General features: G+C 43.2%; 1 protein-coding gene across 1 annotated transcript; it reads left to right on the top strand.

Moving 5' to 3' along the window:
* Window positions 1-5: 5 nt before the first annotated feature.
* Window positions 6-11,478, top strand: EAF1 (ELL associated factor 1). The gene is made up of 6 exons (XM_008570716.1): window positions 6-375; window positions 2,218-2,312; window positions 4,845-4,981; window positions 7,442-7,677; window positions 9,393-9,626; window positions 11,341-11,478. Exons 1-6 carry the CDS (start codon window positions 6-8, stop codon window positions 11,385-11,387), a joined length of 1,119 nt encoding a protein of 372 aa, XP_008568938.1. The 3' UTR covers window positions 11,388-11,478.
* Window positions 11,479-14,256: the final 2,778 nt, after the last annotated feature.

Genomic DNA, 14,256 nt, shown 5'->3' with positions numbered 1-14,256 from the left:
TCGCCATGGTACCGCCCCCTCCACTTCCGCTAGAAATCCGGAAGTCCCTCCCCAACACCGGAAGTCCCCCGGCCTTGCTTCCTCAGAGTCTTCCCCGACCGGGGCGCGAAGGAGAGGGCTTATTTCCGGCCCCAGGTGGGCGCTGGCTCGGCTCTAGGTGCGCTCCGGAGCGGTGTCCCGGGAGCACCGTCCTCCCGGACGCTGGCGCCGGACGCTCGGACCGCGGCCGCCCCGGGAGAGCGCCTGTCTGGGCGCGAGGCCCGTGCGGGGCCATGAACGGGACCGCGAACCCGCTGCTGGACCGCGAGGAACACTGCCTGCGGCTGGGAGAGAGCTTCGAGAAGCGGCCGCGGGCCTCCTTCCACACCATTCGCTGTAAGTTAGCGTTCCCCACGGTTCCATTCGGCCCCTTCGGCCGCCACTTGCCAGTCTCGACTCCCTCCTGCCTCCCTTGACCCTCCAAAGTCCAGGGAATCCCCTTCTCTCTTACCCCAAATCCTTCTCTCTTACCCCGAATCCTCCGGGACCTCAATTTATTCCTTTCGTTTTGTTTTCTTTGTTAGATCACTCCTCTCAAACCAAGCCATTCGTCACTCCCTGCTATTCTTTTACCTCATAGTCCCAAGCACTAATTCCGAAGATCACTGCTCTTTTCACCCCCACCCCAGCCCTTAAGCCAAATCTCCCCCGTCTTTATCGTGGTCCAGTTCTTCTCCCTCGAATCCACCCCCCTTTTTTCTCATTACCTCATCAGGATTCCCCGCGTTTAAAAGACTTTTCCCATTGCTGTGAGCCTCATCCACTGCCTCCTACTCTATTCTATTCTCTGCTTTTCTCAGCTTTCCGTCTCCGACTTGGTTCTGGCCATCATGACGCTGCGCTCCATCCCCTACGGCCAAAGAATCTGCATTCCCCCTACGCTCCATCAGAGTCTTCCTCCTCCCTCTTTCCGTGCCTCGTTTTAGGTCACGTATACCACCCTGACTTTTCCTCCAGACCAAGTCTCTCGTGGGTGAAGGATAAAATTAGAATTGTGAGCCTGGAATGGGCTAAAACTTGATTTATGTTTGGAAACAGAAGAGGGAGAGCAGGCGCAGGAATGTCGAAATAGTTATTATGCTGGATCTTTTTCCGCATGATTACAGACTCTGTTGAGAGAGGGCACTTCCACTCATGTCCTGGATAAAGATTTGGCTGTTAGGAATTGGCTGATGGAGCATCCCTCCATGATTCACAAGCTTCTGGTCTCCCATAGTGCTAACACTGATTAAGACTTGTTTTTGTCAGAGGAGCTAATAGATGTGACTCAACACATAGAAAGAGGGTGTGTTAGATTATGAAGTTCCATCTTCGTGTGGTCACTTGCCATGCCTTTACTGTGCTTCCTACTGACAGATCCAGCTCTCTCAGAGAGAGGATATTGGAATGTGATAAGAACATCCTTTCCTGAGCAGTTTACTAAGTTGGTGTTTTCCTCCAGTGAAGGGCAATGTGGAATTTAAATGAGAGAGTTCACGTATATACCCGACCTGCAGTGCACAGGCAGGTGTGTTAATGTGAAGTAAGATGGCTACTTATGTTGTACTTTAACTGCAATTCAGAAACACTAACAGAATATCCCCTTTGGATATACGGTTCAACTGTCTGCTCCAAACATCCACAGAAGTGTCTTTGTCAAAGCTATGGAACTTGAGTGTGGCAAATCCTAATTTTGATAGTTTCTGTGCCAAGTGAAATTAGCTTTTATGGCCTTTCATATTTCACATGGGGTTTTACAATCACAGACTCTTTTTCATGTGTTTGTTGCTTTTGATCCTCATAATCCTAGTAAAAACATCTTATTATGGATAATGAGGCATTTTCATCTGTCCCTTGAGAGAAGGGAATAATCTTTACTCAGTAAAACGGTGTGGAAATTCTAGCTCCCCCGCTCTCCCCCCCCAATAATCCATTGGGGGTCAGAGAAGTATCTAGAGGTGTAAATAGAACAGGGTTGTCCCTGAGTTGGTAATTATTGAAGCTGGATGGTAGTATATGTGGGAGTGGTTCATTATATACTATTCTCTCTAGTGAAGCTTTCTATAATTAAATAGTTTTTTAAGAATTCTAAATCATTTTTATTTCCCATTTACCTGAATCATGCAAATTTTAATTCTGAATTAAAACGCCCAGGAAGCTCTTATTGTGTGTAAAATGCTTTTTTTCCTTTCCCTTTAGATGATTTTAAGCCAGCATCTATAGACACTTCCTGTGAAGGAGAGCTTCAGGTTGGCAAAGGAGATGAAGTCACAATTACACTGCCACATATCCCTGTAAGTGTATTCCATTGTTGATACTTTAATGTAGAATCAAAATGAATCCTCATGTTTTATGTTATTGCAATTTGAATTTCCTACTGTTTAAAAATTTCTAGATTTCTAAAGTGCCAACATAAGGGGAAAAAAGGAATTTTGAGGGGTAGGGAGGGGGGCGGAACTCATGTTATCTAGGTACTTGATTAAAAATGATTCTTTGTCATTTTCCCCAGGGCCCCCCCCCCCCATTTGCTGCAAAGTAAACAAGGTTCTTGTCTAAACACCTAGCCCCTCTCTTAGACATGGATAGCTTTTCTCCCAAGCAACTCCAAAGAGAAAAGCCCTAGATGCCCTGCTGATGTATAGCCCTAACAGTTCAGGCGTGTGGGGCAGCCACACTAGGAGTTCAGGCAGGCAAGAGCAGGACTGACATCTTTATATCTGGTGCAGGCTCATAGTCTCAGGCAGAAACCACAGGTTCAGAACATTCAGCTAATTTAGGGATGAAGAACTCCATTAAAAGCTGGATTGAGAACCTTTGCAGAGAAAGACTTTTGTGAAGACACGCCCAAGGCAGCAAGTTGATCACAAAGCCCAAAGGGTCACACAGGATGCTCCTAATAAACATGTGTCATTTCATGTCACAACCCCGTCCCGGAACATAGTATGTACTTGGTAGCTGGTGATAGAATAAAAAGGCTCTGGACAGGGAGACCTGCGAAGCTTTGTGCTGAGGAAAAATAATTTTCTGCTTGTTCAAACTTCGGTTTATTACTTGTTGCCTTTGGCAAGTTACATCATCTCCCTTTGGACCTTCGTTTCCCAAATGTAAAATGAACGGGTTAGGTAGCTGGTCCCTAAGGTCCTTTCCAACTCTAAATTTTTACTGTCTGAATAAGCAGTCAAAGAACCAAGCAGTTTTTTATTCTAAGCAAAGCTTTAAATCCTAGTATTAATTGAACACCTATTGTGTGCTGACCCATTACTAGGCACTAAGAATACAACCTTGAACAAAGCAAGCACATTTCTTGCCCTTATGGAACTTATAATCTGGAGTTTAAATAAAAATAAGAAAATATAGCATTTATTCTAGAAAATCAGAGAAGGCTTCCTTAAGGAAATAACCTTTCAGCAGATCTGAAGGTTGTGTGATTTAAAGAGGGAGGAGCAGGATGGAGCAGGCTGAAACCTTGTTGAAACTGAGGCAGGAAAGAGCTTGAGTATCTGAGAGAAGCCAGTTGCCTTCTGTTCTGGAGCACACAGCCTAGGGGTGGGTGGTGCAGCTTGAGGCTGTAGTGACAGGGAAGGGCCAGGTAGTGCCAGGCCAGATGGCTGGTATAAAAATTTTATCCTTTGGGGCCAGCCTGGTGGCGCACTGGATAGTGCGCCGCTTGGGAAGCGCGGCGGCGCTCCCGCCCGAGGGTTCAGATCCCACATACAGACCGGTTCCCGCTCACTGGCTGAGCGAGGCGTGGGAGCAACACCGAGGGTTGCGATCCCGTTGCCGGTCCCCGGTCCGGTACGGGGGCAACACTGAGGGTTGCGATCCGTTGCCGGACACGGAAAAAGACAAAACACACACACACACAAAAAAATTTTATCCTTAATCCCTTGGCCTGAGAGCAACAGGGGAGCAATTGAAGGGTTTAAGCAGATGAGTGGCATGATGAACGAACTCTGAGCAAACCAGGATAATGACCTGCCCTTGGTCAATGCTCTGTTGGTTACTTGGCATGAGGGGGAAACCCTGGACTCTGCAATTACAAAGAAATATAGGTATCACTCTCTAGTTCATAGTGATAGTTCTACTTAGTGCAATACAAGTAATGATTAGTTTGTTTTTCTGTTTGTACTTTACCAGTATTTGTAACATTTTCCAATCCCTTAGAAACACATACAGTAGTTTTAAGTGTTTATACTACCTTTCTTGGTTACTTAGAACCAGTTGCATAGTCACAGATTCTTGCTCTATTATTTCTTCATTATTTTTGTGTGGGAAACCAGGAGTTAAAATAGAAATCAGTTCATTCTGTTCTTTTTGAGTAGCTTTGATAAAAGATTTGTTGAGGTAGAGTTGATGGAGTTTGGATGTGTTGTCCCCTGCAAAACTCATGTGGAAATTTGATCCCTAATGTGGCAGTGTTGGAAACTGATTGAGTCAGGGGGGTGGATCCCTTATGAATGGATTAATGCTCACCCTGGGGGAGGGAGGAGTAATGAGTGAGTTCTCGCTCTATTAGTTCCCACGAGAGCTTATTATTTATAGGACCCTGGCACCTCTTGCTTCTCTCTCTTGCTTCCTCTCGCCATGTGATCTGCTTGTACCTGCCGGCTGCCTGCCACTTTCCACCATGAGTAGAAGCAGCCTGAGGCTCACACCAGATGCAACTGTCCCAGAATCGTAAGCCGAATAAACCTCTTTCCTTTATAAATTACCCAGTCTCAGGTATTTCTGTTATAGCAACACAAAACAGACTAAAACAAGACATTAGGTTTGATACACATGACTGGCGTATTTGATTGATCATCTTCTCCTTTTGTGGCAAATAGGGATCCACACCACCGATGACTGTGTTCAAGGGGAACAAACGGCCTTATCAGAAAGACTGTGTACTTATTATCAATCATGACACTGGTGAATATGTGCTGGAAAAACTCAGTAGCAGCATTCAGGTCAAGAAAACAAGGTATGTGAAAAGCCAGATATAGATTTATATGATGTTTCTAAACCTTTGTGTTATTATCTGTTCAGTTTTCACAAGAATGTATCTGCTTGCTCATAGTGTTGTATTGACAACCTTAACAACTCCACTTATGTCTTCTCAGACTAATCAATAAAATATATCTTTTCCGGGCCGGCCCAGTGGCGCACTCGGTAGTGTGGCGCTTGGGAGCGCAGCGGCACTCCCATGTAGAGACCGGTCCGCTCACTGGTTGAGTGTGGTGCGGGCGCGACACCGAGGGTTGCGATCCCGTTACCAGTCACGAAAAAAGACAAAAAGGAAAAAAAATATATATATATATCTTTTCCTCAAATGCAATAAAAAGAAATTATGTTTTTAAGACCTAAAACATGGAAGCCATTTGGGAAAGGGATATACTTTATAATTAAGCAAATTTTACCCATCTCATGATTATTAATATAGTACCATTAAGGGATGAGATTTAAATTTATAGACTTATAATTATGAAAGAATAATTGAAAAATATATATTCTTTATAAGGGTGAAAACATTAATTCTTTTACAAGATATATTTGAGGTCACTATAATACCAAAATAAAACTGCCTGTTTTTGGGCCGGCCCGGTGGCGCACTGGATAGTGCGCCGCTTGGGAAGCGCGGCGGCGCTCCCGCCCGAGGGTTCGGATCCCACATACAGACCAGTTCCCGCTCACTGGCTGAGCGAGGCGCGGGGGCAACACCGAGGGCTGCGATCCCGTTGCCGGTCCCGGTCCGGTACGGGGGCGACACTGAGGGTTGCGATCCATTGCCGGACACGGAAAAAGACAAAATAAATAAATAAATAAAACTGCCTGTTTTTTTCAATAGTGAACTCTAATATTTTATTCAACAGGTATTACATATCTAATGTGAAGCCAGTCAGAGTTTATTTGAAAGTCAGAATTCATTCTGTTAGTAGAAGTAACCAAGTAGTTCTATTTGTTACATTGCAATACAGTAATTATAATATAGTGATTAAATTTTAAAGAACTTTACAACCTGATGTTTTTCTATTTAGGCTTTCTCAAGCCATTTTTTTCATTTACTCATTCCACAAAAAATACCATTTATTGAGAGGGGATCATGTGCCATGCACTATGCCAGATGCTTTACATGCATTATCTAATCTTTGCAAGTAATTTTTAGAAAGGTACTATTGGGCTGAGCCCGTGGCGCACTCGGGTGAGTGCGGCGCTGGGAGCGCAGTAGCGCTCCCGCCGCGGGTTCGGATCCTATATAGGGATGGCCGGTGCGCTCACTGGCTGAGCGCGATGTGGCCGGTCACAAAAAAAAGACAAAAAAAAAAAAGAGAGAAAGGTACTATTATTGTCCTTAGGAAAAAAAAAAAAGATGAAGAGACTGAGGATTAGAGAGATTGTGACTTGCCTAAATTGAGTTTTAGAGCCGAGACCTACCTCAGTCAGTGTGCAGCAGAGCCCTTGCTCCTATCCTGCTGCTCTGTTTATTTGTATTTATTATGTATAGTGAACCAAGTGCAACGGTTACTCCTCCAATATCTGATGGTTGTGGTCTATTCCCTTACTACTCAGTATGATCTGGGGACTAGCAGCATCGTACTTACCTGGATACTTGTTAGACATGCAGAATCTCCAGACGTACTAGGTCAGAATCTGCAGAGATCTCCAGGTGATTTGTGCATATGCTAAAGTTTTTTTTTGTTTTTTTTTTGTCTTTTTTTCCGTGTCCGGCAACGGGATTGCAACCCTCGGTGTTGCCCCCGTGCCTCGCTCAGCCAGTGAGCGGGAACCAGTCTGTATGTGGGATCCGAACCCTTGGCGGGAGCGCTGCCGCGCTTCCCAAGCGGCGCACTAGCACAGTGCGCCACCGGGCCGGCCCGTGCATATGCTAAAGTTTGAGAAGCACTGGGCTAGTCCATTTACAAAAGAAATTGTTAAAGGATAGAATTTTCTCAGTTTGGGGTGGAACTCTGCTTATCTGCCAGCCAGAGCTGGCATGTGATGAAATGAACAAGGAGCAAATAGGTGATGTAGAAATTTGCAAGCTGCCCAGTATTTCAAGAGCTAGTTTATTTAGGAACTCACAGATTTGATTTTAACTTCATATTGCACACAGTCAAATAGTCATATTTTCTACCGGTAAATGGATTTTCTTAATTACATTGTATCCTATATCTGTTTTATCTCCTTGCTATAAAATGTGAGCTCCTTGAGGGCAGAGAGTATATTTTATTCATCTTTTGCATCCCTGGTGCAGTACTGGAATGCAGTAGACACTTGGGTGTTGAATGAGTAATTCAGATGATAAAGTTACAAATACCAATATTTTGTAGTGCTCTGGGAAGAGCATGGATTTCTGCAGAGACTTCTGGGTGCTCAGTCACCTGGACAAATTTGAGATCCACTATTTTAGTCCCTCCTATTTAATGTCCATATCTTATTTCAGAGCTGAAGGGAGCAGTAAAATCCAGGCCCGAATGGAACAGCAGCCCTCTCGTCCCCCACAGCCATCACAGCCACCACCGCCGCCACCACCACCACCACCACCACCACCACCTCCACCACCTCCTCCTCCACCGCCTATGCCATTCAGAGCTCCAACGAAGCCCCCTGTTGGACTCAAAACTTCTCCTTTGAAAGATAACCCCTCACCTGAACCTCAGCTGGATGACATCAAAAGAGGTAGAGAGCATTTTCTGGAGCCATGATAGCAACTTGGAGTAGGGTGTTGATGTTCTTGTGGAGGTCACAAGGCTGCTGTATTGACATGGCAGTATGGGCATTCACTGCCATCGAAAAACCTGCAAAAACTTGCTGTTACAGAAGTGGTGAGGATGGGAGCTCCTACCACTTACCTCATTTGACAAGTGTGAGTCCAAAAATAGTTTCTTGAGTTGTGGCTATCTTGGCAGCATTCTTCATAGGGGCCCAGGATTTAAATAAGCATGACTGCCATCTAAAGCTCCATGACACACCTTTAAGGCTTTGGAGAAAGAAAAGATTCTAGGTGTTGGGGGGTGAAAACCAAGTGTAGCAATATTTCTAACTCTAAATTAGTGTAGTGTCTAGGTTAGAAGAATACTTAAAGTATCATAACCAAATGCTTGTGCTGACACAAAGTGCATAAATATGAAAGAGGCCATGAGGACCAGTGGAAATGGATACTGGCCTAGAAAGACTGGGAGGTCTAGTTTAGCTCTCTCTATTGCATACCCAAGACAAAGAAGCTTACCTTGGCTGTCTCCCCCATACAGTGGATGGTTTTAGACCTCCAGACTCTTGGAATTTATGAGACAAACTATTATATTTCATATTTATAAGTTTTATGAAACAAAATTAAGTCCATGATAATAGTAGACAGGGAAAAATAAAGTTGTTTTGGACCAAAAAAACCAAAAAAAATAGAGTTGCCTTGGGAAGTTTGCCTTTTCCACTCTATATAAATGTTGCCTTTTAGCAAATGGAACCACTCTCTGTGCTGTGCACACTTGTTAAGCCTCTTGATTTCTTTTTTCTTCATATATATTGGAATGCTATTATGGAAGTTCCCACTTTAGTTGAATAGGAATTAGACCGTCAGTAGTTAGTTGTTGCCAGTTATGCTTAAAGGAGTCATAGCCATTTAAAGCCACATGGTATGTTTGGACTGGAAAATCTGGCATCTTTCCTGATGTGTCCTATGATATATCCTTAATATATTCAATGACGTTGAATTTGTTAGATAAAACATGGTTTTCCTTCCCTACAGTAAATGCAGTACCTGATAGGCATGGCTGTCAGTCAAATATGTAAAGAGTGGAATGTTGTTCCACAATTTTTCTTCAATTGCTATGGTTCTTCCTGCAAGCCTCTGTTTATTTGTGGGACATGAGAATTGGAAAGGACCTCAGAGGCTGTCTGGCCTTCGCTTTCCCAGAGTGGCTTGGAAAATTCATTGACTTCCACCTGGGTCTCACTGCTAGTTAGAGGTCGATCCAAAACAAGCACTCTGACCTTCCAACTCCTAGTCAAATGTTTTTCAGCCCCTTAGCATAATATATCTTATTTAAGGTTTTATTCCATAATTCATAATCTTTTTTTTTTCTTTTTAGTAGATTAAGGCAAAGTAGACTTAATTCATTTCTTGCACAGAACAGTCATCCTGAAAGTCTTATTTTTTTCTGTTTCTTAGTTTGGGTGAATTTAATGTTTCCATTATCTCTCTGGAAACAGGTTGGGTTTTTTGCTTGTTGGTTTTGGTAATTTCGTTTGTACATTTTTTAAGGAATTGAGAAGCAGGAGTTTGCTTTAAATTTTTCCTTATTGTAGTTGGTTTTGCCGATTTGCTATTTGCAGACGTTTCAGTGCTCTCCCTTGGGAATGGTTGCTGTGCTGACCATGTCATCATTTTATTCCAGAGCTGAGGGCCGAAGTTGACATCATTGAACAGATGAGCAGCAGCAGTGGGAGCAGCTCCTCAGACTCGGAGAGCTCCTCGGGAAGTGACGACGACAGCTCCAGCAGTGGAGGCGAGGACAACGGCCCTTCCTCTCCTCCACAGCCTTCCCACCAGCAGCCCTACAACAGCAGGCCTGCCATACCCAATGGAACCAGCCGGCCACAAGGAAGCAACCAGCTCATCAACACCCTCAGTAAGTGTGTTGTGCCTTATGGCTGACAGAGGGCTGTAGATGCAGCTTCTACTTATCGTATACCAGACTCTATAAACCTGAAGACATAAGGCACAGGAAAAGATCGTGCAAAGGTAATTTGGAGCAGAAAGGATTGAGTTACCAAACAGTAAAAAAGAGAAGCACAAGACAAAAAATCTGTTTTTTCTCTTTCCCGTTCCCCATTGGCACAAATTGGGTTTTGTGAATTCTAGAAAATGCTGAACAGGTAGGCTCTTTGTTTTTGCATATACCTTGCTGTGCTCTGCCTGCAGGTCTTTTATAAAAAAGAACCCACTCTTTCCAGAGAACATGATGTCCCACAGCCCACAGGCTTGGGAACCTATGCCATTGGGATATATTCGGAGACCTTCTAGCCTCTGGCAAGAGGGAAAGGAAGGGGTATTATAAATGTCTGGGTAGCTTTTAATGCAGTTGATACCAAAGTAAAATGGTAAAACAAAAACAAAAATTTCTATATTTTGGAGGTAGGGAGAGGGCTGATTCTCTATGATTTTCTCTTTCTGGAACCTTGATAAATGCTCTCCCCTGGTGCTCCTTCCTTTGAGGAAGTCAGAAGGTCTGGTGGCAACAGTGAGGAAGCTAACCTAGTTAACTCAACTACTGTGGACCAGACAAAGATAATCTCTACCTTGGAACTATGGACATTTTGAGCTGCATAAATCTTTGTCGTGGGAGGCTGCCTCATGCATTGTAGAATGTTTAAGAGCATCCCTGACCTCTGTCCACTAGATGCTAGTATCAATCCTCTTTCCACTGTGACAACCAAAAACTCTGAAACGCTGCCAGAATGTGCCCTGTCTTCAATATAGGATGAATTATGTGAAGAAAATCTGGCATGACACAGGTAGGTAGGTAGAAAAAGAAAGACCTCAGGGTTGGACCCCCTTGAAAGGGTCTCAGGGGCCCCAGAGTTCTCAGAACAGAGTTTGAGAAGAACTGGCCTAGGGGTTAGCAATCAGAAATACAGAAATTTACTTTTGTTTTTTAATCTAAGTGGTATCAGCTGGGGTTCAGTTATATCTATACCTTTTATATTAGATTGAAATGTTGAATACTTCATTTCTAAATTCTGCGCACTAAACAAGAATGAGGCTTTATAAAACTCTTTAGTTCAGATTTGAGGTTTAAAATATTGTGAATATCCAAGAGAGGTATACCAGAGGGGATATTGGATTAGCACATTACTCATTAAAACAGTATTCAGCTTTCTTTATGGGAAGCCTACCTGGGTGTTTTCATAGCTTTTATTTTATTTTATTATTTTATTTTATTTTTGGCGGCTGGCCAGTATGGGAGTATCCAAACCCTTGCCCTTGGTGTTACAGGACCCTCTCAGCTTTTATAAAGTAACTTAACGCGAACAAGTCTTCCAAATGGTGAATCAGTTATTTGTGAATATTTTTTTGCTGTTAACCCATTTAAAAGCTTTCTAGCCTATTCCTCATTTTTTCTACTCTAATAAGCAGTATTGCTGTGCTTTGCAGATACCAGAAATAGCATTTCTTTTAAAAAAATGTTGACTGCACCAGTTTTTTTCCTTCACTGAGCCAAATTGAGTTCTCTCCCTAATTAAGTTGAATTAACAAGGTTTTACTGTAGTGTAAGAGCCAAGGCAGTCAAAGAATTGTGAGAAATTCTATGCTTTTGGTTTGATTCTGTTTTCTTTTTGTAGGAAATGACTTGCAGTTGAGTGAGTCTGGCAGTGACAGTGATGACTAGTGCTGGATCTTTCGAAATCTACTTTTTGGTGCACAAACATGCTGCAAGACCAGACTACTTTAACATTGAGTCCCTTGCCAAGAGGATCAATGACTGTAGTGGGAGTTTGAGGCGCTGGAACACTCAGATATTCAAGTCTTTAACTTAGTGGTGATGGGTGATTTTCTCATGTAACTTTTGCACAATCTCATGTTTCAGAGTTTAAGTAGAGCTATAGAAAAACTAACAAAATTACATTTCTATTTGGTTAACATTGTTAATGAAAAATGTGCCCTGGTCTAGGTTACTCAAAGGCCATGTCTTCACCAGACCAGTGACTAGATTTTTAAACCTCAGCAGCCATCAGTTTGGCCAAGCAGTCTGCACCAGTGAAATGAAAGTCTTTCAGGGGTAGGAGAGAGAGGGAAACCTCAAACTGCATCATAGAAATATGTTAAAACCACTTTAAATTGTTGACACAAAGTGGTTAGGAAGTTTTGTCTGACCCAGTCTGACAAGCCTGTGTAGAAATGGACTTCAAGATGGAGTTCATGAGTGTCAGCTGGGTGGGACACTAGATTTCTGCTAGCCCAACCCCCTCATTTACAAACTAGGAAAGGGAAGCACACATCTGGTTTGTGGCCAGTCTCCTGCCTCCAGTCCAAGTTTCTTCCCCCTGCTTCCTCCCTTGAATCTCATTTATTAGAATCAGAGATTCTATACATGGGGCTTTTAGACATACATTGGAACTTTTATTGGATTCCAGAAGACATGCTGGGTACTTCTAGCTTCAGTTCAGACCCAGACAGTCCCTAAATATATGAGGCTAAATGAGATGATTAAGCCAGCAGCCACTGTGCTGTTACATGTGACTCAATTAAATTGGGGCTTTTAGTTCCATGTGGATCCATACTAAGTATTCCTCATTCAGTGGATTTTAGCAGGGAAGGTAGGAATGAAAGAGAGGTGTAGTGAAGAAACCTCTCAGAGCAAATGAACCAGCAGTAAGTTTCCAAAAACCAGAATCTAGATAGGAGTTCTACAATATGAAATGAGCACATTCTTTGATAAGGTATCTCTGTTTATGCTTTTGTACCACTGTTTGTGCCTGACTTCCAGACTGATATGTATTTTTATATACAACTAGAAGAAAGTCACAAGATTGCCTTCTACAGTGTACAGTTTCCAAATGAATTTGTTGTTGCAGGAAATGGTCATTAGTAAATGTTCCATATTGAGTGAATGTGTGATAAATTGTCCCATAATTAGCTTGGAGTAGCCCATTTCTGTGGTTTGAATGAACATGTCCTGAGAAATTTTTATCTACTTTGGTTCAGTGGGCATCAAGACGTTAATAATGATTTTCCTTCTTTGGGTCCCTCCACTCATATGGCCTCTCCCTCCCCAGCTAGTGGAGGCAAGCAGTCTGGACCTAGAAAGAAAATAGATGATTCATATTGAGGGCTTTGGTTAGAGTTGCACCTTATAGAGTTGACTGTTTCATCCACATAGTGACCCCAGTGAGCTGGAGATGTGGGCAAGGAGCCATTGCCCAGCAGTATGCTCACACCACTCTAAGTGTGGGCAGTAGGTGTACGTTAGTGCCCTGTGGTGGGTTCTCCGCCCATCATGAGGTTTCAGTGGATTTAGTGGCAGGTAGGAACTTATTTATAGTGAATTGACAATTGCTTTATAATTCCTTGGTAATGACAGCTCAGGGAAGGTGAAGGTCATGATTGGGAGACTTGAATTGTTACTGGATTTGGGAATTGTTTCACTGCTCTTAACTTGCTCAAAATGGGGCAGGTTCCAGGAACTTGAACTAAAAATATCTGTTTAAGCCTCTCTTTCTCTTTTTTTCTCCAAAAGCCTTGATTTATATAGACGGAACTGTGGTTTTTGGCATGTTGGGTCAAGATGTTTGTTTCTATAGGAAATACTTGCGTGTGTCACTAGGCTTGGTGAGTGAAGTTTTCTGAGCCTCAGACCCTCTCCCCTGTCATTTATCCTACCTGATGCTGCACAGTTATTCTCTAGCACAGCTCCAATTTTATTCTCTGCACAAAGCCTTTGGTGGTCCTTTCCCTCTGCCCCCCAGCTTTAACCACCAAAGTAAAGAATCTTTTCTTTTTGGAAGTCAAGAATTCGGCCTCACAGACAACTTTTTACAAGTACCTTTGTGCCAGCCAAACTAAACTGGACGTGTCCTTTCTGCCCCTGTGCCTTCTCTCAGTCTTTCCTCCTCTCCCCCGTCAAACCTCGCTCCAAAGGCTCCGTAGGTGTCAGCTTCACAGACTTCTCTCTTCATTTCAACCCACATGGAGTGCCCTATGTGTACATTCCGACCTTTCTCTTGCTTGAACTCTGGTTGGTATGTGCTCCTTAAAAGCAGGGATTGTCATTCTCATCTCTATTCCCTGGGGCGTTCACAGGAATAGACACTCACATGCTTACAGCCTGGTGGGCGAGGAGGCAGAGAAAACTAACCAGTGAAGTACACAGGATGGACATAGGAAAAACATTCCAGGCATTTGGAGAAAGCAGAAAATACCCATGCTGATTTTCATGATTTTGAAGTCTTTACCTGAATTGTTAAAATGGCCTTTTCTTTCCTCTATCCAGTGTCTACTGTGGGTCATTTAGGTGAGGTGAAAAAACAGGTCTGAAGTGTCTGAAGAGCCATGGCAAGCCTTAGTAAAGATGTGAGTTAGGAAAACTTAATATAAATAAACTAGAGATTTGTAATAATGCCACTTATTAACTATTTTATTTTTTTCCCATGTGTGGTGTTAGTATGTGTGTGCTTCAGTGGTGGGAAAACTTGAAAATTCCAAAATCCTTACTTCCCTATTTGAGGCTGGTTCAGCAGGGGGGGGGGGGGGGGGGGGGG

Source organism: Galeopterus variegatus, unplaced genomic scaffold, assembly GCF_000696425.1.
Source record: "Galeopterus variegatus unplaced genomic scaffold, G_variegatus-3.0.2 Scaffold625, whole genome shotgun sequence".
NCBI lineage: Eukaryota > Metazoa > Chordata > Mammalia > Dermoptera > Cynocephalidae > Galeopterus > Galeopterus variegatus.
This window is presented reverse-complemented; position numbering and strand designations above follow the sequence as displayed.